Source organism: Somniosus microcephalus, unplaced genomic scaffold, assembly GCF_052327205.1.
Source record: "Somniosus microcephalus isolate GS21.2 unplaced genomic scaffold, FLI_Smic_1.0 scaffold350, whole genome shotgun sequence".
NCBI classification, from domain to species: Eukaryota; Metazoa; Chordata; class Chondrichthyes; order Squaliformes; family Somniosidae; genus Somniosus; species Somniosus microcephalus.
This window is the reverse complement of record NW_028225537.1, coordinates 162,899-184,087: the sequence shown is the minus strand read 5'-3', so window position 1 is coordinate 184,087 and position 21,189 is coordinate 162,899. Positions and strand designations below refer to the sequence as shown.

Below are 21,189 nucleotides of genomic sequence, written 5' to 3'. Positions count from 1 at the left end.
AGCCTTCATCGCATTGAATGGTGGAGCAGACTCGATGGACCGAATGGCCTACTCCTGCTCCTATCTTCAATGTTTCAAGTCCCCGATCACCAACCCCATGGGAGGGCAGCATGGGTGAGAGCGGCTCACTACAATATCAACCCCAGTGAGCCCAGTGTAGACAGTGTGTGAGTGAGTTTGTGAATGACCCCGATCACGAGCCCCGTGGAGGCCTGAGGGCGTGTGGCTAACCACAATATCAGGACCAGGGAGCCCAGTGTAGACAGTGTGTGAGTGAGTGTGTGAATGTCCCAGATCACTGGCCCCACGGCCTGGGGGAGAGCGGCTCACCACAATATCAGACCCAGGGAGCCCAGTGTAGACAGTGTGTGAGTGAGTGTGTGAATGTCCCAGATCACTGGCCCCACGGCCTGGGGGAGAGCGGCTCACCACAATATCAGACCCAGGGAGCCCAGTGTAGACAGTGTGTGAGTGAGTGTGTGAATGTCCCAGATCACTGGCCCCACGGCCTGGGGGAGAGCGGCTCACCACAATATCAGGCCCAGGGAGCCCAGTGTAGACAGTGTGTGAGTGAGTGTGTGAATGTCCCCGATCACTGGCCCCACGGCCTGGGGGAGAGCGGCTCACCACAATATCAGACCCAGGGAGCTCAGTGTAGACAGTGTGTGAGTGAGTGTGTGAATGTCCCCGATCACTGGCCCCACGGCCCGGGGGAGAGAGGCTCACCACAATATCAGGCCCAGGGAGCCCAGTGTAGACAGTGTGTGAGTGAGTGTGTGAATGTCCCCAATCACTGGCCCCACGGCCCGGGGGAGAGCGGCTCACCACAATATCAGACCCAGGGAGCCCAATGTGGACAGTGTGAGTGAGTGGGTGAATGTCCCCAATCACTGGCCCCACGGCCCGGGGGAGAGCGGCTCACCACAATATCAGACCCAGGGAGCCCAGTGTAGACAGTGTGAGTGAGTGGGTGAATGTCCCCGACCGCTGGCCCCACGGCCTGGGGGAGAGCGGCTCACCACAATATCAGACCCAGGGAGCTCCGTGTAGACAGTGTGTGAGTGAGTGTGTGAATGTCCCCATCACTGGCTCCACGGCCCGGGGGAGAGAGGCTCACCACAATATCAGGCCCAGGGAGCCCAGTGTAGACATTGTGTGAGTGAGTGTGTGAATGTCCCAGATCACCGGCCCCATGGGACGGGGGAGAGCGGCTCACCACAATATCAGACCCATGGAGCTCCGTGTAGACAGTGTGTGAGTGAGTGTGTGAATGTCCCCGATCACTGGCCCCACGGCCCGGGGGAGAGAGGCTCACCACAATATCAGGCCCAGGGAGCTCCGTGTAGACAGTGTGTGAGTGAGTGTGTGAATGTCTCCGATCACTGGCCCCACGGCCCGGGGGAGAGAGGCTCACCACAATATCAGGCCCAGGGAGCCCAGTGTAGACATTGTGTGAGTGAGTGTGTGAATGTCTCCGATCACCGGCCCCACGGCCCGGGGGAGAGCGGCTCACCACAATATCAGGCCCAGGGAGCCCTGTGTAGATAGTGTGTGAGTGAGTGTGTGAATGTCCCCAATCACTGGCCCCACGGCCTGGGGGAGAGCGGCTCACCACAATATCAGACCCATGGAGCTCCGTGTAGACAGTGTGTGAGTGAGTGTGTGAATGTCTCCAATCACTGGCCCCACGGCCTGGGGGAGAGAGGCTCACCACAATATCAGGCCCAGGGAGCCCAGTGTAGACATTGTGAGTGAGTGTGTGAATGTCTCCGATCACCGGCCCCATGGGACGGTGGCCTGCGTGAGCGTGGCTCACCACAATATCATCCCCAGGGAGCCCAGTGTAGGCAGGTTGTGAGTGAGCATGTGAATATCCCCAATTACCGGCCCCGTGGCGGCCCGGGAGCGAGTGGCTCACCAGAATATCAGACCCAGGGAGCTCTCAGGCTGCAAAGTCTCCGCTTCTTCTCATCCTTTAATGAATTTTACAAACCGAGTAAAGGGATATTTCCCCACATTCTTCAACTGCTCTCTGAACTTAGTCTGGGTCACGGCATAAATCCCAGTGTTTGTGCAGCAACTCAGCAGCTGCAGCCCGAATCCCACTTCCCTTACATAATATGGTAGATATACGGAGCCATACCCCAAATACCTCATCCGGTACCATATAAAATAAACCATAAACACTGCCCATAAAAGGATGAAATTGCCCGAGATAACAAATAGTAAAATGATCGATTTCCTGCGGCTCTCCATCTCTGGGTCTCTGGGACTCTCCCCACGGCTGGGACCCCGGAGTCTCCTGCGGGCTCTGCTGGCCACTAAAATGTGTCTGACCGTGACAGCATTGAGTAGCAGAATTAGAACAAATGGGACCCCCGGGGTGAGAACATAATGAAGGAACTCGATTACTGCCCAGATCCGAGATTGCAAAACACCCAGTGTTACAGCACAAAACCAGGGGAGATTCGCAAGGTAATATTGATCTGTGAACATAAAATACCAGAAAATGTTCTTTAAACCGCTCAGCACAGTCACTGTTCCCAGAACCACAGTCGCCGTTTTCTCGGTGCAATATTTAGTTTTCAGCTTCTGCCAACAAATGGCCACAAATCGATCGAAGGTGAAAGTGACGGTGAACCAGACAGAACAGTCTGTGGCTGCATAAAGCAGAACGGCGTGGATATTACACACGGGGATGGACCGCACGAAATCAAAGTGTACCCAATAAACAATCGGAATGTGCCTCAATATCAGGTCCAATATAATGACCAGTAGATCCGCTGCTGCCATGGCCACCAAGTAGCGAGTGACACATTTGGAGAGACCGCACTTTCCCCGAGACAGGATCAAAATCGTCACTAGGTTCACTGTGTGCAAGGGAAATAACAGGGAAATTATACATCAGGCTGGGGAAAAAATTGCAATTTGATGGAATTCGGGGTGAAATATGCAATTCATTGGCGAAATTCAATGATATATTCTAATTCTTTTACATGTGGAGCTGAGTACAGGGTTCATTGTAAGAATAATCGGAATACATTGTGGAATCAATAAATGAAATGGGAATAAATATATCATTAAATTAAAAGATGTTTGATCAATGAGTGATTAAATGATCGATCTATATTTAGACAAGCAGACAAAAGCACCGTCCGAGGTATCAGGGACACAACGGAACAGAACCTCTCAGGATGCCTTCGTGCCCCGGGATCAGTCAGCATTTGGACCGGGGAAATTAACTTCTGTGCCCCTGTGTTAGGGAGGGGGGAAATCCCGCTTGTACTCCTGCTCCTGGTTAGAATATCCATTATATCTAGAACTGAAAATGAATGCAACAGCAAAACCCAGAAACTGCAACGATGGCAATAATTACAGTCAATTATATTTAAAATGTACGGGTGTAATAGGACAATGCTAAAATAATAAATACAAGTGCACTGCAGTTATAAAGATAACTGGGCTTTCAGAAGTGTTTTGAAAATTGAGTTTTCTTTATTGTTGAAACACATAAATTGTACCTCATTGAAATGAATATTGGCCAAGTAACATTGCAAATAATGGACGCTGAATTACAGTAAATAGCTATCCATCACCAGGTAATGTCCCACTAAATGCATTTATCAGCATCAGAATTAGATGACTGATCCCACAGGCAAAGTGCCGCCAAAAGCTTTTGTAAATTACCTGAACACAAATGGAAGAGATTTATCCTTGTACTTTTTCAACTGTTGGTTTCCAACTTGTGCAGAAAATATTAGACAAAAAGATATCAAAGGATTTTGTATCCTCAGTACTTCAGTCACAATCAGCTGGGATTAATTATCCTGAAGTACAGCAGGGGGCTGGGTCTCACTGAGAGATCCACTGAACTGTGACAGACGGGTACGGGATACAATTGTAAAGTCAGAACCAAGATTGGAAATAAATGTATTGAATCTGTCTGAATGAGCATTTTGTGAGAATGTAAATTAGCCTTGTATTCCTACTTCAACCACCAGCAGCAGCGCCACTAATGCAGAACTGCAGATGGTGGGAAACTGGCTGGAACTGAATGATTAGCGGATATTTCAGGCATTTAATGATGTGTTTATGATCTGCCAGGATTTGTTCCTGTGATTCTGTAAGTAACCATAACGAGCATTAGGTGAAAACAAAAGCAAAATACTGTGGATACTGGAAATCTGAAATGAGAACAGTAAATGTCGGAAATATTCAGCGGGTCAGGTATCGTCTGTGGAGAGAAAAAGAGAGTTAACGTTTCAGGTCGATGAACATTCGCCATTCGGTGAAGTGTCTCCTAAACCAAGACAACATTCTTCTGATCTGTTACAAATGTTCAGGGTAGATACTAGGCTGAATATCGTTAAATAAAGAGTCACGGACAATAAATTTGCTTGAGTTGAATATAAAAGATTAGAATCTTGGTAACACGATATCACCTTCAGAATCAATAGCTGACCGAAGCGGGGATGGGATGGCGAATGACAAAGAGAGAAATACAGTTAAACATGATCTACAGAATTAATAGCTGGATAATGAGCAAATGCGCAATATCTCACCCGCCCATAAACAAAAACCATAAGAATTAAGAGCATAGAAGGCCACACGGCCCTTCGAGCTTGCTCGGCCAATCAATAAGATCATGGCTAATCTTCGGCATGAAATCTAAATGTCACCCCACCCCCTCCTCATCACCATATCCCATGATTCCTGTAGAGTCCAAAAATACGGATGATAGAACAGGGAGAACGGAGTTTCTCTCCCTGGATTGATCTAAATCTATGAATAAAAGGCGAGAAAGTGACCGAAAAAGGAAAATATAAAACATGGAATCATAGAATGGTTACAGCACAGAAAGAAGCCATCATCCCATAGATCCCGTGCTGTCGAATGCCTTTTGGAAGTCCATGTACACAACATTACTCGCATTACCCTCATCAACCCTCTCTGTTACCGCCTCAAAAAAATCCATCAATCTAGTTGTCAGGGTCCCAGCTACACTTTCCTCTGCTGGCCACCAGAGGGCGGTTTAGGATGCCTCAGTACACTGCTGCCATGTCTCTGGAGCTCTCTCCTCACCTGTGTCTCATTAGAGTAATTGTCTCATTAAAGTAATCAGGCCTGTTTTTTAAGCTGACTATTTCAAGCCGCTGTCACTCAGTCTTGAGTTCTCATGCCTGCAAGTCACAGGTTAGTTTATCATCCTTGCCTTGCGTTTGGTATACTCGCTTTTGTTTCTTTGCATTGTTACTTTGATCTTTTGTTTGAAGAATTCTCTGTATGTCCTATATTTGAAGAGCCTTCTAGTAAAGCATCTTTTGAGTTTTACTCCATCTCAAGTCTCTGGCTGTCTGTCTGCATTTGGGTCCACTACCGCACCCGTAACAGCAAGACTGAGTCATCAACATGGACCCAGCAGAAACCAGCAAACCAAGGGAGGACATTAATCAACTGCACTCTGCCCTGATGAGCCAGGGAGCCACGGTCGGGAGGCACGACCAACTGCTGCAGGAGATTCGTGACAGCCTGCATTCCCTAACCGAGGCTGTCAGGCACGGCCAGCAGTCGGGTTCCGCACAACCATCAGCATCTAATCCTCGACAAGACAAGGATCCAGACCTTCCAGCTCCCGAACGATACAACAGTCACCCGGGCAAGTGTCGCGTCTTCCTCATACAGTGTTCACTGCCATTCGAGCTCCAGCCTTCCAGATTCCCCTCCGATCATTCTATGGTCGCGTACATCATCTCCCTGCTCACTGGGAGAGCCCTCGCTTGGGCCACGGTCATGTGGGAGCGACAAACCCCTGCCTGCTCCAACTGTCGGATGTTCACCAAGGAGATGAGGCGAGTCTTCAACCATCCAGTTAGCGGCGAGAGGCGGCCAATAGACTGCTCCATCTCCATCAGGGGAATCATTGTTTATCGGACTACGCCATAGAATTCCGTACTCTCGCCACTGAAAGTCTTTGGAATATGGAGGCACTCATCGCCACTTTTTTTCACGGACTTTCGGAGGAGGTCAAAGATGAACTGGCCTCTCACAGATCTATCAACAATTTCGAGGCTCTTATCGATGTGGCCATTCGGATCGACAATCGACTCCGCGGGCAGCGAAGAGAACGCCGCCGTCCATTTCTCTCACCCCCAGACCCCAATGCAGCACCCCCGAGCCCAACGCCACCTACCGCCGTGGAGGAGCCCATGCAGCTGGGCAGAACTCGACTCTCCCAATCTGAACGGGAGCGACGAATGCGCGAGAGTCGCTGCCTTTACTGTGGGGAATTCGGGCACTTCCGCGATTCCTGTCCCAAGTTGGCGGGAAAAGCCAGGACTTGTCCAGCAGTGGGAGAACTGTGATGAGTCAAAACACCACTCCCGAATCTGCTTCTTCCGGTCTCCGTCTCTACTCTTTCCTCTCCTGGGGTAATCAGCAACACACCCTCCGTGCTTTCTTGGATTCCAGAGCGGTAGGGAATTTCATGGAACTCAACTTCGCTAGACAGCTCAAGATCCCGACGGTCGACCTCGACCATCCTCTTACAATTACTGCCCTTGATGGTAGACCCCTTGGCTCTGGTAACGTCCACCGAATTACTGACCCCCTGTGGCTATTTGTGGAGAAGCACCACCAAGAGACAATCCAGCTCCACCTCATTCATTCTCCCGAGTTTCCTCTGGTCCTGGGCTTTCCCAGGTTGTCTCTCCATAATCCACATATCAACTGGTTTACCGGGGTGCTCATGGAATGGGGTCCTACCTGCCATGCCACCTGCCTGTTCTCAATGCCACTTCTTGATTCTCCCGAGCTTTCAGTTTCCCCGATCCTTCTCGAGTCCCAGCTGCCTTTACTGACCTTATAGAGGTCTTCAGTACGAGACAGGCCATCTCCCTTCCTCCTCACCGCCCGTATGACTGTGCCATCGACTTGCTACCCGGCACTTGTCCTCCTCCGGGTCGCCTCTTTTCTCTCTCCGCTCCTGAGACCGCTGCCATGGAGGAGTATATCCGTGACGCCCTCGCCACTGGTGCTATCCATCCTTCCACCTCTCCTGCCGGGGCAGGCTTCTTCTTTGCAGTAAAAAAGGATGGGGGTCTCCACTCATACGTTGATTACCGCGGCCTCAACCGGGTCACTGTGAAGAACCGGTATCCCCTTCCTCTTATGTCCATGGTGTTCGAGCTCATGCAGTGGGCCAAACCTTTACCAAGCTGGATCTTCGCAATGCCTACAATCTGGTCCGCATAAGGGAGGGAGACGAGTGGAAACAGCTTTCAACACCCCTACTGGCCATTATGAGTACTTAGTAATGCCATTCGGTCTGGCCAATGCACCCGCGGTCTTTCAAGCCCTGATTAACGACGTTCTCCGTGATCTGCTTAACCGGTTCGTCTTTGCCTACCTCGACGACATTCTCATCTTTTCGAGCTCCCCCCAAGAACATGTTCAGCATGTCTGAGAGGTACGGCACCGGCTTCTTAAAAACCACCTTTATGTCAAGCTCGAAAAATGTGAGTTCCATGTCCCCACTGTCTCCTTCCTGGGCTTCGCCATCACCAATGGCAGCATCCAGATGGACCCAGACAAGACCCAGGCCGTCCGTGAGTGGCCAACACCCACTTCAGTCAAACAGGTCCAACGCTTCCTCGGCTTCGCCAACTTCTACAGAAGGTTCATCAGAAACTTCAGCTCCATAGCGGCACCCCTCTCGGCTTTAACCAAGACAACATCCACCCTTTTTCACTGGTCACCCGTGGAGCAGAAAGCATTCAAAGAACTCCACCAGCGCTTCACGACGGCTCCCGTTCTGGCCCTCCCCGATGCATCTCTTCCCTTCAGGGTCGAGGTGGATGCCTCTGTAATTGGAGTGGGGGCCGTCCTGTCCCTACGTTCTGTCACAGACCAGAAACTCCACCCGCGTGCCTTCTTCTCCAGGCGGCTCTTGCCTGCAGAGCACAACTATGACATCGGGACCAGAGAACTGCTTGCTGTCAAGTTGGCATTGGAGGAATGGAGGCACTGGCTAGAGCGGGCCAAACACCCATTCGTGGTCTGGACCGACCACAAGAACCTCGCCTACTTCGAGGACGCCAAACGCCTCAATTCTCGCCAGGCCCGGTGGGTGCTCTTCTTCACTCGGATCAACTTCATCCTCTCTTACCGCCCCGGGTCCAAAAACCTGAAAGCTGACACGCTATCCCGGCAATTCGACCCCCCGGATATAAGTGAAACACTGACACCCATCCTTCCGAGCTCCAGGATTTTGGCTCCGGTTCGCTGGGGCATCGACACAACCATTCGAGAGGCACAACGGCGGGAGGCCGATCCAGGCGGCGGACCCCTGAATCGACTGTTTGTTCCCACAACAGTCCAATCCCAAGTCCTGCAGTGGGGACATTCGTCCCGGCTGACTGGGCATCCAGGGGTCGCCCGGACGCTCCAGTTTATCCACAGTAGATTCTGGTGGCCGTCGATCAAGAGGGATGTCCGGTCATTTGTCTTAGCTTGCAGCACCTGTGCCCAGCAGAAGAACCCCAGGACACGACCACATGGCCTCCTTCACCCACTCCCCATTCCAAACCATCCTTGGTCCCACCTTTCCCTGGACTTTGTCACCAATCTGCCACCGTCCCAGGGTAACATTGCCATCCTAGTTGTTGTCGACCGGTTCTCCAAAGCCTGCCAGTTCATCCCCCTGCCCAGGCTCCCTTCCGCCCGAGAAACTGCAGAACTCATGGTGCAGCATGTCTTCCGCCTACACGGCCACCCCCTAGACATAGTGTCAGACCATTGTCCCCAGTTCACCTCCCGGTTCTGGAAGGCTTCCTGTCGTCTCCTGGGTGCGGCGGTCAGCCTCTCCTTGGGTTATCATCCCCAGTCCAATGGGCAGACCGAGAGGATGAATCAGGACCTGGAGATGACTCTGCGCTGCCTTGCCTCCTCCAACCCCTCTAATTGGAGCAAACACTTCATTTGGGTGGAATATGCTCACAACACATGACAGAACTCCTCCATTGGGATGTCACCGTTCGAGTGTCAGTTCAGTTACCGAACTCTGTTGTTCCCGAAGCAGGAACCTGAGGTGGGGGTACCGTCGGCAGAGTCGTTCGTCCGGTGCTGCCAGTGGACCTGGAGAAAGGCCCGTCCTGCGCTGCAACTGGCATCAAGTCGACAGAGGATCCAGGCCAACCGATGATGCAATCCTGCCCCTTTGCTCCGGCCTGGGCCAATGGTTTGGCTCTCCACCCGGGACCTTACCCTGCGGGTCGAGTCCCACAAACTGGCTCCTCGCTTCGTCAGTCCATTCAAGATACTCCGGAAGATAAACCCAGTTACCTACCGTCTCCTGTTGCCTCGATCCATGAGGATCCATCCATCCTTCCATGTCTCCTGTCTCAAACCTGTGCAGACCAGTCCCCTATCCCCAGCCACCAGACCACCTCCAGCCCCTCGACTAGTAAGGGGCCAGCCCGCCTACACTGTCAGCCGTCCCCTTCGCTCCCGCCTGGTCTGCGGAGTCTCCAGTATTTGGTGGACTAGGAGGGTTACAGTCCAGAGGAGCGCTCCTGGGTTCCGGCTCGTGACATCCTGGATCCTGGGCTTATCTGGGAGTTCCACCGGCGCCAGCCAGAGGCTACTGCGGTACATCAGGTGCCGTCCCTAGGGGGGGGGGGTTCTGTCAGGGTCCCAGCTACACGTTCCTCTGCTGGACGCCAGAGGGCTGTTAGGATGCCTCAGTACACTGCTGCCATGTCTCTGTACCTCTCTCCTCACCTGTGTCTCATTAGAGTAATTTACTCATCAGAGTAATCAGGCCTGTTATTTAAGCTGACTATTTCCAGCCCCAGTCACACAGTCTTGAGTTCTCATGCCTGCAAGTCACAGGTTAGTTCATAGTCCTTGCTCTGCGTTTGGTATACTCGCTTTTGTTTCTTTGAATTGTTACTTTGATCTTTTGTTTGAAGAATTCTTTGTATGTCCTGCATTTGAAGAGCCGTCTAGTAAAGCATCTTTTGAGTTTTACTCCATCTCAAATCTCTGGCTGTCTGTCTGCATTTGGGTCCACTACCGCACCCAAAACACTAGTTAAGCACGATTTGCCTTTGACAGATCCATGCATGCTTTCCTTAATTAATCTAAACTTAACCAAGTGACTGCTAATTTTATCCTTGATCATCGTTTCTAAAAGCAACCCCGCCACCAAAGTTGCTGGATTTATCCTTGCGCCCGTTTTTGAACTAGGGTGTAACATTTGCAGTTCTCCAGTTCTCTAGCACCACACCGTATCTAAGGAGAGCTGGAAGATTATGGCCAGTACCTCCGCAATTTATACCCTTACCTCCCTCAGCATCCTAGGATGCATCCCATCCGCTCCTAGTGATTGATCTACTTTCAGTACAGCAGGACTTTATGTTCCTCGCGTTTATCAATTTTTAGCCCATCCAATATCTAAACTACCTCCTCTTTCACTATGGCTTTGGCAGCAGCTTCTTCCTTGTTGAAGACAGATGCAAAGTATTAATGTAATATCTCAGCCAGGCCCTCTGCTTCCACTCCTAGTTCTCCTGTTTGGTCCCTTTTCGGCCCCACCCCTCCTTTTCCTACCCATTTACTATTTATATGCATATAGAAGACTTTTAGATTCCATTTTCTGTTAGCTGCCAATCCATCCTCAAACTCTCTCTTTGCCACTCTTATTTCCTTTTTGACTTCATCTCTGAACTTTCTATGTTCAGCCTGTTTCTCACTTGTATTCTCAACCAGACATCTGTCATACTCCCCCTTTGTCTGTGTCATCTTACTCACTATCTTTTTCGTCATCCGGGGTGCTCCGGCTTTGTTTGCCCTACCTTTCCCCCTCGTGGGAATGTACCTCGATTGCACCCGAATCATCACTTCTATAAAGGCAGCCCATTGTTCAATTACAGTTTTTCCTGTTAATCTTTGTTTCCAATTTACCAGCTCCGTTCTCAACCCACTGAAACTGGCACTCCTCCATTTAAGTATTTTTTTACTATAGATTGTTCCCTGTCCTTTTCCATAGCTAATCTAAAGCTAATGATGCTCTGATCGCTGTTCCCTAAATGTTCCCTTACTGAAACTTGCTCCACCTGACACACCTCATTCCCCAGAACCAGATCCAGCAATGCATCCTTCCTCTTTGGACCAGAAATGCACCAATCTCGAAAATCCTCTTGAACTCACTTCAGAAAGTCTTCCCCTTGTCTGCCCTTTATACTTTTACTAACCCAGTCTATATTAGGTTAATTGAAGTCCCGCATTATTACTACTATACATTTCTTCCACCTCCCTGTAATTTCCCTGCACATTTTCTCCTTTGTATTCTTCCCACTAGTTGGTGGCCTACAGAATAAACTAGTCGTGTAATGGCACCTCTATTGTTTCTTAACTCTAACCAAATAGATTCTGTCCTTGACCCTCCTAGACATCCTTACTCTCTAGCTCTGTAATTTGCTCCTTAATCAGTACTGCTACCCAATCTTCTTTCTTTCCTGCACTATCTTTCTCGAACATCGTATATCCAGGAATATTTAGTACCCAATCCTGCCCTTTTTAGAGCCAGGTCTCTGTTATCGCCATGACATCATTTTCCTAGGGGAACGAGTGACCAACAGGCAGAGTAATAGGTGCAGGCAGTTAGTGCAGTGGACCCTGTGGCCATCCCCCTCTCCAACAGGTACACCACTTTGAGTACTGTAGGGGGGGATTGCTTATCAGAGGAAGGCAAGAGCAGCCAACTTCCTAGCACCAGGGGTGGCTCTGCTGCACAGCACGGGAGGAAAAAGGGGTAGAGCTATAGTAATAGGGGATTCTATTGCAAGGGGAATAGATAGGCATTTCTGCGGCTGCAAACGAGATTCCAGGATGGTGTGTTGCCTCCCTGGTGCAAGGGTCAAGGATGTCTCCGAACGGCTGCAGAACATCTTGGAAGGGGAGGGTGAACAGCCAGTTGTCGTGGTGCATATAGGCACCAACGATATAGGTAAAAAGCAGGATGAGGCCCTAAAAGTGGAATATAGGGAGTTAGGAGATAAATTATAAAACAGGACCTCAAAGGTAGTAATCTCGGGATTGCTACCAGTGCCACGTGCTAGTCAGTGTAGAAATAGAAGGATACTTCAGATGAATACGTGGCTCGAGGAATGGTGCCAGGGGAAGTGATTCAAGTTCCTGGGACATTGGAACCGGTTCTGTGGGAGGTGGGACCAGTTCAAACCGGATGGTTTGCACCTGGGCAGGGCTGGATGATGTCCTAGGCGGAGTGTTTGCTAGTGCTGTGGGGGAGGGTTTAAACTAAAATGGCAGGGGGTTGGGAACCTGAGCAGGGAGGCAGAGGAAAGGGAAACAAGGATAAAAGCAAAAGATAGGAAGGAAAAAACAAAAGTGGCAGTCAGAGAAATCAACGGTTTAAATCAAACGTGGCCACAGTAAATAATAATTCTAATAGGTCTAAGAGCGTAAAAAAAACAAGCCTGAAGTGTTTGTGTCTTAATGCGAGGAGCACTTGTAATAAGGTGGATGAATTGGCTGCGCAAAAAGAGGTAAACGAATATGATTTGGTTGTGATTACAGAAACGTGCCTCAAGGATGGCCAAGACTGGGAACTCAACTTCCAGGGGTATTCGATATTCAGGAAAGATAGGCAAAAAGGTAAGGGAGGTGGTGTAGCATTACTGGTTAAAGAAGGGATTAACACAATTGTAATGAAGGATATTAGCTCTGATGATGTGGAATCTGTATGGGTAGAATTGAGAAATACTAAGGGGAAAAAACGTTAGTGGGGGTGGTATATAGACCTCCAAACAGTAAGGCGGAGGTTGGGGATGGCATTAAAAGGGAAATTAAAGAAGCGTGCAATAAGGGCTCAGGAGTCATCATGGGTGACTTTAATCTGCATATAGATTGGTCCAACCAAATTAGTTAAAATAATGTGGAGGAGGAATTCCTGGAGTGTTTACGGGATGGTTTCCTAGACCAATATGTCGAGGAACCAACCAGAAATCAGGCCACCTTAGATTGGGTATTATGTAATGAGAAAGGATTAATTAGCAATCTTGTTGTACGAGGCCCCTTGGGTCGGAGCGATCATAATATGACCGAATTCTTCATTAAGATGGAGAATGAAGTAGTTGACTCAGAGACTAGGGTCCTGACGTTAAATAAAGGAAACTACGATGGTCTGAGGACAGAGTTGGGTAGGATTGATTGTGGAATGGCACTCAAAGGGTTGACGGAGGATAGGCAATGGCAAACATTCAAAGATCGAATGGATGAGCTACAGAATTTTTTCATCCCAGTTTGGCATTAAAATAAAACAAAAAAGGTGACTCAACCGTGGCTAACAAGGGAAATTAGGGCTAGCACAAGATCCAAGGAGAGGACATATAAATTGGCCAGAAAAAGCAATAATCCTGAGGATTGGGAGCAGTTTAGAATTCAACAAAGGAGGACAAAGGTATTAATTAAGAAAGGGAAAATAGAATATGAGAGTAAGCTTGCAGGGAACTTAAAAACTGACTGTAAAAGCTTTTACAGATATGTGAAGAGAAAAAGATTGGTGATGTCAAGCGTAGGTCACTTGCAGTCAGAATCAGGGGAATTTATAATGTGGAACAAAGAAATGGCAGACCAACTAAATATATATTTTGGTTCTGTCTTCACAAAGGAGGACACAAATAACCTCCCAGAGATGCCGGGGAACATCGGGTCTGATGAAAGAGTGGAACTGAAAGAAATCAGTATTTGTAGGGAAATGGTGTTAGGAAAATTGATGGGACTGAATGCCGATAAATCCCCAGGGCCTGATAATCTATATCCCAGGGTACTTAAGGAAGTGATCCTAGAAATAGTAGATGCACTGCTGGTCATCTTCCAGAACTCGATAGACTCTGGAACAGTACCCATGGAGTGAAGGGTAGCTAATGTTACCCTACTATTCAAAAAAGGTGGTAGAGAAAAAGTGGCGAATTATAGACCAGTAAGCCTGACATCAATAGTGGGGAAAATGCTGGAGTCCATTATAAAAGATGTAATAGCAGAGCACTTGCAAAGCAGTGACAGGATCGGACAAAGTTAACATGGATTTACAAAAGGTAAATCATGCTTGACTAATCTACTGGAATTTTTTGAGGATGTAACTGGTAAAATAGATCAGGGAGAACCAGTGGATGTCGTGTATTTGGACTTTCAGAAGGCTTTTGATAAGGTCCCGCATAAGAGATTAGCGTGCAAAATTAAGGCACATGGGATTGGGGGCAAGGTATTGACTTGGATAAAGAACTGGTTGGCGGACAGAAAGCAAAGAGTTGGAATAAACGGGTCATTTTCTGAGTGGCAGGCAGTGACTAGTTGGGTACCTCAAGGATCGGTCCTAGGACCCCAGCTGTTCACAATATATATTAATGATCTGGACGAGGGAATTGGATGTAATATCTCCAAATTTGCAGACGACACAAAGCTGGGTGGGAGGGTATGCTGTAAGGAGGATGTCGTGAAACTGCAGGACGATTTGGACAGGTTGGGTGATTGGGCAGAAACATGGCAAATGCACTATAATGTCGATAAATGTGAGGTTATCCACTGTGGTGGCAAAAACAGGATGGCAGATTATTTTTTGAATGGCAATAGATTGGGAGAAGGGGAAGTGCTAAGAGACCTGGGTGTCCTTGTGCAGCAATCGCTGAAGATAAGCATGCAGGTACAGCAGGTGGTTAAGAAGGCAAATGGTATGTTGGCCTTCGTAGCAAGAGGGTTCGAGTACAGGAACAAGGATGTCTTGCTACAGTTGTACAGGGCCTTGGTGAGACCACACCTTGAGTATTGTGTGCAGTTTTGGTCGCCTTACCTGAGGAAGCACGTTCTTGCCATGGAAGGAGTGCAGCGAATATTTACCAGGCTGATACCTGGGATGGCAGGAATGACGTATGGTGAGAGATTGGGTCGATTGGGCTTATACTCACTGGAGTTTATAAGGTTGAGAGGGGATCTCATCGAAACCTATAAAATTCTGTCAGGCCTGGAGAGACTAGATGCAGGAAGGATGAGTCTGCTGGCCGGGGAGTCCAGAACCAGGGGTCATATTCTAAGGATAAGGGGTAAGCCATTTAGGGCTGAAATGAGGAGGAATTTCTTCACCCAGAGAGTGGTGAACCTATGGAATTCTCTGCCACAGAGGGCGGTGGAGGTCAGTTCATTAAATATATTCAAGAAGGAGTTGGATATATTTCTTAAGTTCAAAGGGATCAAGGGATATGTGGAGAAGGCAGGGACAGGGTACTGAATTTGGATGACCAGCCATGACCTCATTGAATGGCGGAGCAGGCTCGAAGGGCCGAATGGTCTACTCCTGCTCCTATCTTCTATGTTTCTATGTGTCTGTTTCATTAAGTGTATATTGCCTCTCCCTGTTGGTTCTGACAAAATCCATCACCTCACACTTCTCTGTGTTAAACTCCATCTGTCACTTGTCTTTCCACACTACTAGCCTTTCTATGTCCTGTTGCAGCCGATTGATATCATCCTCACTGTTTGCCACACCCCCAAGTTTGGTGTCACTGGCAAATTTAGAAATTCAACACTATATTCCAATATCCAGGTCATTTATGTATATCAAAAAAAGCAGTGCAGTGCCCCCAGCACTGGCCCTTGCGGAACACCACTGGCTACCATCCTCCAATCTTAAAAACAGCCATTTACCACAACACGCTGTTTTCTGTCATTAAGCCAATTCCTTATCCAAGCTGCCACTGACCATTCTATTACAAGAGCCTCAATTTTGTTAACCAGCCTTCTATGTGGTACGTTGTTAAACGCCTTCCTAAAATCCATGTAGACAACATCCATTGCATTCCTTTCATTAATCCTCCCTGTTACTTCGTCAAAAAATTAATTTAGATTAGTCAAACATGATCTGGCTTTTACAAATCTGGGTTGGCTTTCCTTAATTAGCTTAAACCTCTCCAAATGCCCGTTAATTTTTTTCTTGATTATTGTTTCTAAACCTTTACCCAACACTGCTGTTAAACTGACCGACCTGTAAACATAGAAACATAGAGATAGGAACAGGAGTAGGCCATTCGGCCCTTCGAGCCTGCTCCGCCATTCAATGAGATCATGGCTGATCTTCATCTGAGATCTTAGCTGATCTTACCAGTTCAGTACCCCGTCCCCGCCTTTTCTCCGTAACCCTTAATCCCCTTAGCCTTCAGAAATATATCCAATTCTCTCTTGAAAATATTTATTGAATTAGCCTTCACAGCCCTCTGTGGCAGGGAATTCCACAGGCTCACCACTCTTTGAGTGAAGAAATTCTTCCTCATCTCTGTTTTAAATGATTTGCCCGCTATTTTTAGACTGTGGCCCCTGGTTCTGTGCTCCCCTGCCATTGGAAACATTCTCTCTGAATTCAGCCTGTCCAGGCCTGCCATAATTTTATATGTTTCGATGAGATCCCCTCTCAATCTTCTAAACTCCAGTGAGTACAAGCCCAAACTATTCAATCTCTCCTCGTAGGTCATTCCCGCCATTCCAGGTATCAGCCTGGTGAATCGCCGCTGCACTCTTTCCATGGCAAGAACATCCTTCCGCAGATGGGGCGACCAAAACTGTACACAATACTCCAGATGCGGTCTCACCAGCACCTTGTACAGCTGTAGTAAGGTATCCCTATTCCTATACTCGAACCCCCTTGATATGAAGGCCAACATACCATTTGCCTTCTTAATCGCCTGTTGCACCTGCATGCTCTCCTTCAGTGACTGGTGCACAAGAACACCCAGGTCCCTCTGCACTTCCCCATCTCCCAATCTATTGCCATTTAGATAATAATCTACCCTCCTGTTTTTACCCCCAAAGTGGATAACCTCGCATTTATCCACATTATAGTGCATCTGCCACGTATCCGCCCATTCCCCCAACCTGTCCAAATCGCACTGTAGCCTCCTGACATCCTCATCAGAGCCCACCCCTCCTCCTAGTTTAGTGTCGTCAGCGAATTTGGAAATATTGCATCCAATTCCCTGATCCAGATCATTTATATATATTGTGAACAGCTGGGGTCCCAGGACAGATCCTTGCGGCACCCCGCTGGTCACTGCCTGCCACTCCGAAAACGAGCCGTTTATTCCAACTCTCTGTTTTCTATCCGCCAGCCAGTTCTCTATCCACGGTAGTTACTAGGACTGTCCTTACACCCTTTCTTGAACAGTGGTGTCATTTTTGCCACTTTCCAATCCTCAGGCACCTCCCCCGCATCTAGGGAAGATTGGAAAATTATGGCAAGCCCTTCCGTTATCTCATCCCCCAATTCCCTTAGCAACCTGGGATGCAAGCCATCTGGACCAGTCGACTTATCTACACTAAACAAACCCAGCCTTTCTAATACATCCTGTGTATCTATTTTTACCCCGTCCGTTGCTGCTACCTTTTCCACAACTACCGATTTTTTGACGGCATCCACCTCCTTTGTAAACACCGATACAAAGTATTCAATGGGGCAGTAAATCCTCCCCAAACGGGTGAGTACGGAAGGGGTACTCACGCGTCTGGCCGGAGGAAATGCCGGTTTTCAGCATGCACAGCGCATGCGCTGAAAACTGGCATTTCCTCTCCTCTAACCCAAGAGGTGAAGAGGCTAGTGTGTGCGCTGTAGGGGGCAGCGCATGCGTCTTGGATTTCCTCTGTTTTGGGGAAATTGCGCATGTGTAAATGCCTCCGGTCTTTATGCTTGTAAAAAGCACACGTAAGTATTTATTTTTACAGGTAAGTTGTGTTTTAGTGCAATTTAGAATTTTTTTTCCACAGGTTTATTATTTTAAAGAATCTACAATAACGTAAGTTTAGTTTTAGACCCTTATTATTAAACATTTATTTTTTTCAAAAAAAAAACTATTGTTTAAATTATTTTTAAAAACTTATTTATACTTAATTTAATGATTGGGGTGTTTAAAAAAAATGTATTTAAAGTTTAAGTAGTGTTTTGGGGTGCAGTACTTCTCATGAGTTTGACAGTTCTTACTCTCAAACTTATGAATGAAGTTTCCCCTCCCCTGATTGGCTGAACAGTGCTCACCTGTTCCCAGCCGGCACATCGCACTAACTACGCCGCTGGGTCAGGTTAGCACAGCGCGCCAACATCAGAACCGGGCCACTGACAGGAAATCCACTGCAGGCCAGGTTTCAGATGTCGGCGCACCGGGTAAGTGCACATCGGGGGCTTGCACGCGCGGCAAGCCCCCGACACCAAGTTCTGGGCCATTGAGTATTCTAGACTTGCCCTGCGTGTCTAAGCATATATCAGCTTCTTTGTCCTTAATTGGCCCCACCCCGCCTCTTGCTATTTTCATTCCAGCAGAAGATTTTTGGGTTCCCTTTTATGTTTACTGCCATTCTACTCTCATATTCCCTCTGCCAATTTTATTTTCATCTTCACTTCCCCTCTCAACTTAACGTATTTGGTGTGGTTCTCCCTTGAAGATTTAAACTGACATGAATCACACACCCTCCTTTTTTGTTTCATCATCTTCTCTATCTCTCTCGCCATCCAAAGAGTCCTTGCATTGGTTCCCTTACCCTTACCTCTTATTGGAATATACCTAGCCTGTACTTGGAACATCTCCTCCTTAAAGATCACCCATTGTTCTGTTACAGTTTTTCCTGTCAGTCTTTGGTTCCATTTTACCCTGGCTAGATCCTTTCGCATCCCATTGAAGTTAGCCCTATTCCAGTTTAGAAAGTCCACTCTAGATTGTTCCTTGCTCCTCTCCATTGCTAATCTAATTCTTATGATACGATGATCACACGTGCCAAAGTGTTCTCCCATAGTCACTTGGTCGAGCTGGACCACCTCTTTCCCCAGCACCAGATCCAGCAATGCCTCCTTTCTAGTTGGGCCAAGAATATACTGGTCAAGGAATTTATCCTGAACACATTTCAGAAAATCCTCCCTCTCATTTCACTTTACCCTAGCATTATCCCAATCGATGTTTGGGTAATTAAAGCTCCCCAATATCAGCATGCACTAGCTCTTGCATATCTCTGCGCTTTCCCTGCAGATTCACTCCTCTACCTCCCTCTCACTATTTGGAGGCCTATAGAATACCCCCCCTAGCGTGATCATACACTTTTTGCTCCTCAGCTCTAACCAAATGGATTCTGTCCTTGTCCCCTCAAGAACATCCTCCCTTTGCAACACTACAATGTCTTCCGTAATCGGCACTGCCACCCCACCTCCCTTTTTTATTTCTCTATCTTTTCTGAACACCTTGTACCCTTGAATATGAAGTGCCCAGTCCTCATCGTTTTTAAGCCACATTTGCGTTATTGCCACAACATCATATTGCCACACTGCTAATTGGGCTTGTAGCTCACCAAACTTATTCACCACACCTTATGCGTTTATGTACATGCATTCTAAACCCATTTTTCGATTTATTGTAAATTTTCTTAGTCTGTTCCTATCTAATATAATACTACTTCTGCCTCTAACACTACTTTCTTTTCTTGTACTAACAAACACACTCACTGCTTTATGCACCTTATTCCTCTTTTCTACTCCTATATGCTGGTGCCCACCCCCCTGCCAAGCTAGGTTAAACCCTCCCCAACAGCACTAGCAAACCTCCCCGCGAGAATATTGGTCCCATCTCCTTTGAGTTGTAACCCGTCCAGCTTGTACAGTTCCCACCTTCCCCAGAAAGGATCCCAATGCCTCGGGAATCTAAAGCCCTTCCTCCTGCATCACCTCTCCAGCCACGGATTCATCTGTTCTATCCTCCTATTCCTGTAGGCGCTAGCACTTGGCACTGCGAGTAATCCAGAGATTGCTACCTTTGATGCCCTGCCTATTAATCTCTTTCCTAGCTCCCTTTCGTCTGCCTGCAGGACCTCATCTCTCTTTCTGCCTATTTCGTTAGTGCCAATATGGACAATGACGTCTGGCTGTTTACCGTCCCCACTCAGAATGTTCTTCAGCCGCTCAGTGACATCCTGGCACTCTCTCCACTTCACCTGACGAAGGAGCAGCGCTCCGAAAGCTTGTGACTTCAATTAAAGCTGTTGGACTATAACCTGGTGTTGTGTGACTTCTTACATTTGTCCACCCCAGTCCAACTCCGGCATCTCCACACCATGTAGGTGAGTCACATCGTTCCATCAGTGGTATCAGCTCTAAGATCCTGTCGTTTAGGGCAATTCATTGATTGTTATTTTTTTGATCCTGAAATCCTGGTATGGAGTAAATCATAGAACAAGTTTTGTGGAAATCCATTTTTTTCAGTGGCCTGCACAGAGTGATCCTAAAAGGAGTGCTTCTAAACAGAGTGCTATGGTTGTGAATTTGGAGAGAGTAGGAATTAGGGGCAGAGGGGGGAGGAGGAGAGAATGAGAGGGGCAGCTGCAGATAAAGGTAGGCCAGAGAACCCGGAGCCGGGAGCGAGCATAAGGGAGCGAGGTAAGTGACGTCAGCACAAGGAAAGATGCTGAAACAAGAAATGGTGAGTAGATGATGACTTTTTTAAGTCTTGAGTTTAATTCTGTTAAGTTAATTAATAGTCAATTAGGTAGAGGCATGAGCCAGCACCTCAGTAACGTGGAGTGCACATCCTGTGCCATTTGGGAATCCCAGGACACTTCCCACAAATTTTGGAGCTTGAGAAGCAGCTGATGACAGTGCGGTCCATCTGTAGGCTGAGAGCTACGTGGATAGCACGTTTCAGGTGGTGGCCACCCGGCAGCTTAAGACTGTGTAGACAGAGAGGGAATGGGTGACCATCAGACAGACGTATTTCATAGCCCATCTAAAAGAGGGAGGTGCTGATTGGTGAGAAGTTTTTGAGAGTTTCTTGTAAAGTTTTAAGTTTATTTCTGCGAAATTATCCCAATAGACTGGTAAATAGAGGCATGGCAGGGTAGCTCAGTACTGTCATTTGCACATCGTGTGCCATGTGGGATATCCTGGATGCTTCTTATGGCCTAGACGACCACATGTGCAGGAAGTGTCGCCAACTGCATCAACCTGAGCTCCGTGTTTGGAGCTTGAGCGGCAGCTGGAGTCACTACAGTGCATCATGGAGGCAGAGAAATACTTGGAAAGCATGCTCCTAGAAGTGGTCACCCCACAGCCTCAGAGTGTGCAGGCAGAGAGGGAATTGGTGACCAGCAGACAGA

The 21,189-nt window shown here is 48.0% G+C and overlaps 1 protein-coding gene across 1 annotated transcript; it reads right to left on the bottom strand.

The window, feature by feature from the left end:
• Window positions 1-1,962: 1,962 nt before the first annotated feature.
• On the bottom strand, window positions 1,963-2,859 carry LOC147081805 (putative G protein-coupled receptor 139). The gene has a single exon (XM_085980657.1). It carries the CDS (start codon window positions 2,791-2,793, stop codon window positions 1,969-1,971), a length of 825 nt encoding a protein of 274 aa, XP_085836783.1. The 5' UTR covers window positions 2,794-2,859; the 3' UTR covers window positions 1,963-1,968.
• Between the last annotated feature and the right edge of the window lie 18,330 nt (window positions 2,860-21,189).

Coding starts and splice junctions, on each gene's coding strand:
- LOC147081805 (XM_085980657.1), bottom strand. CDS start 2,793: ATGGCAGCAGCGGATCTACTGGTCATTATATTGGACCTGATATTGAGG.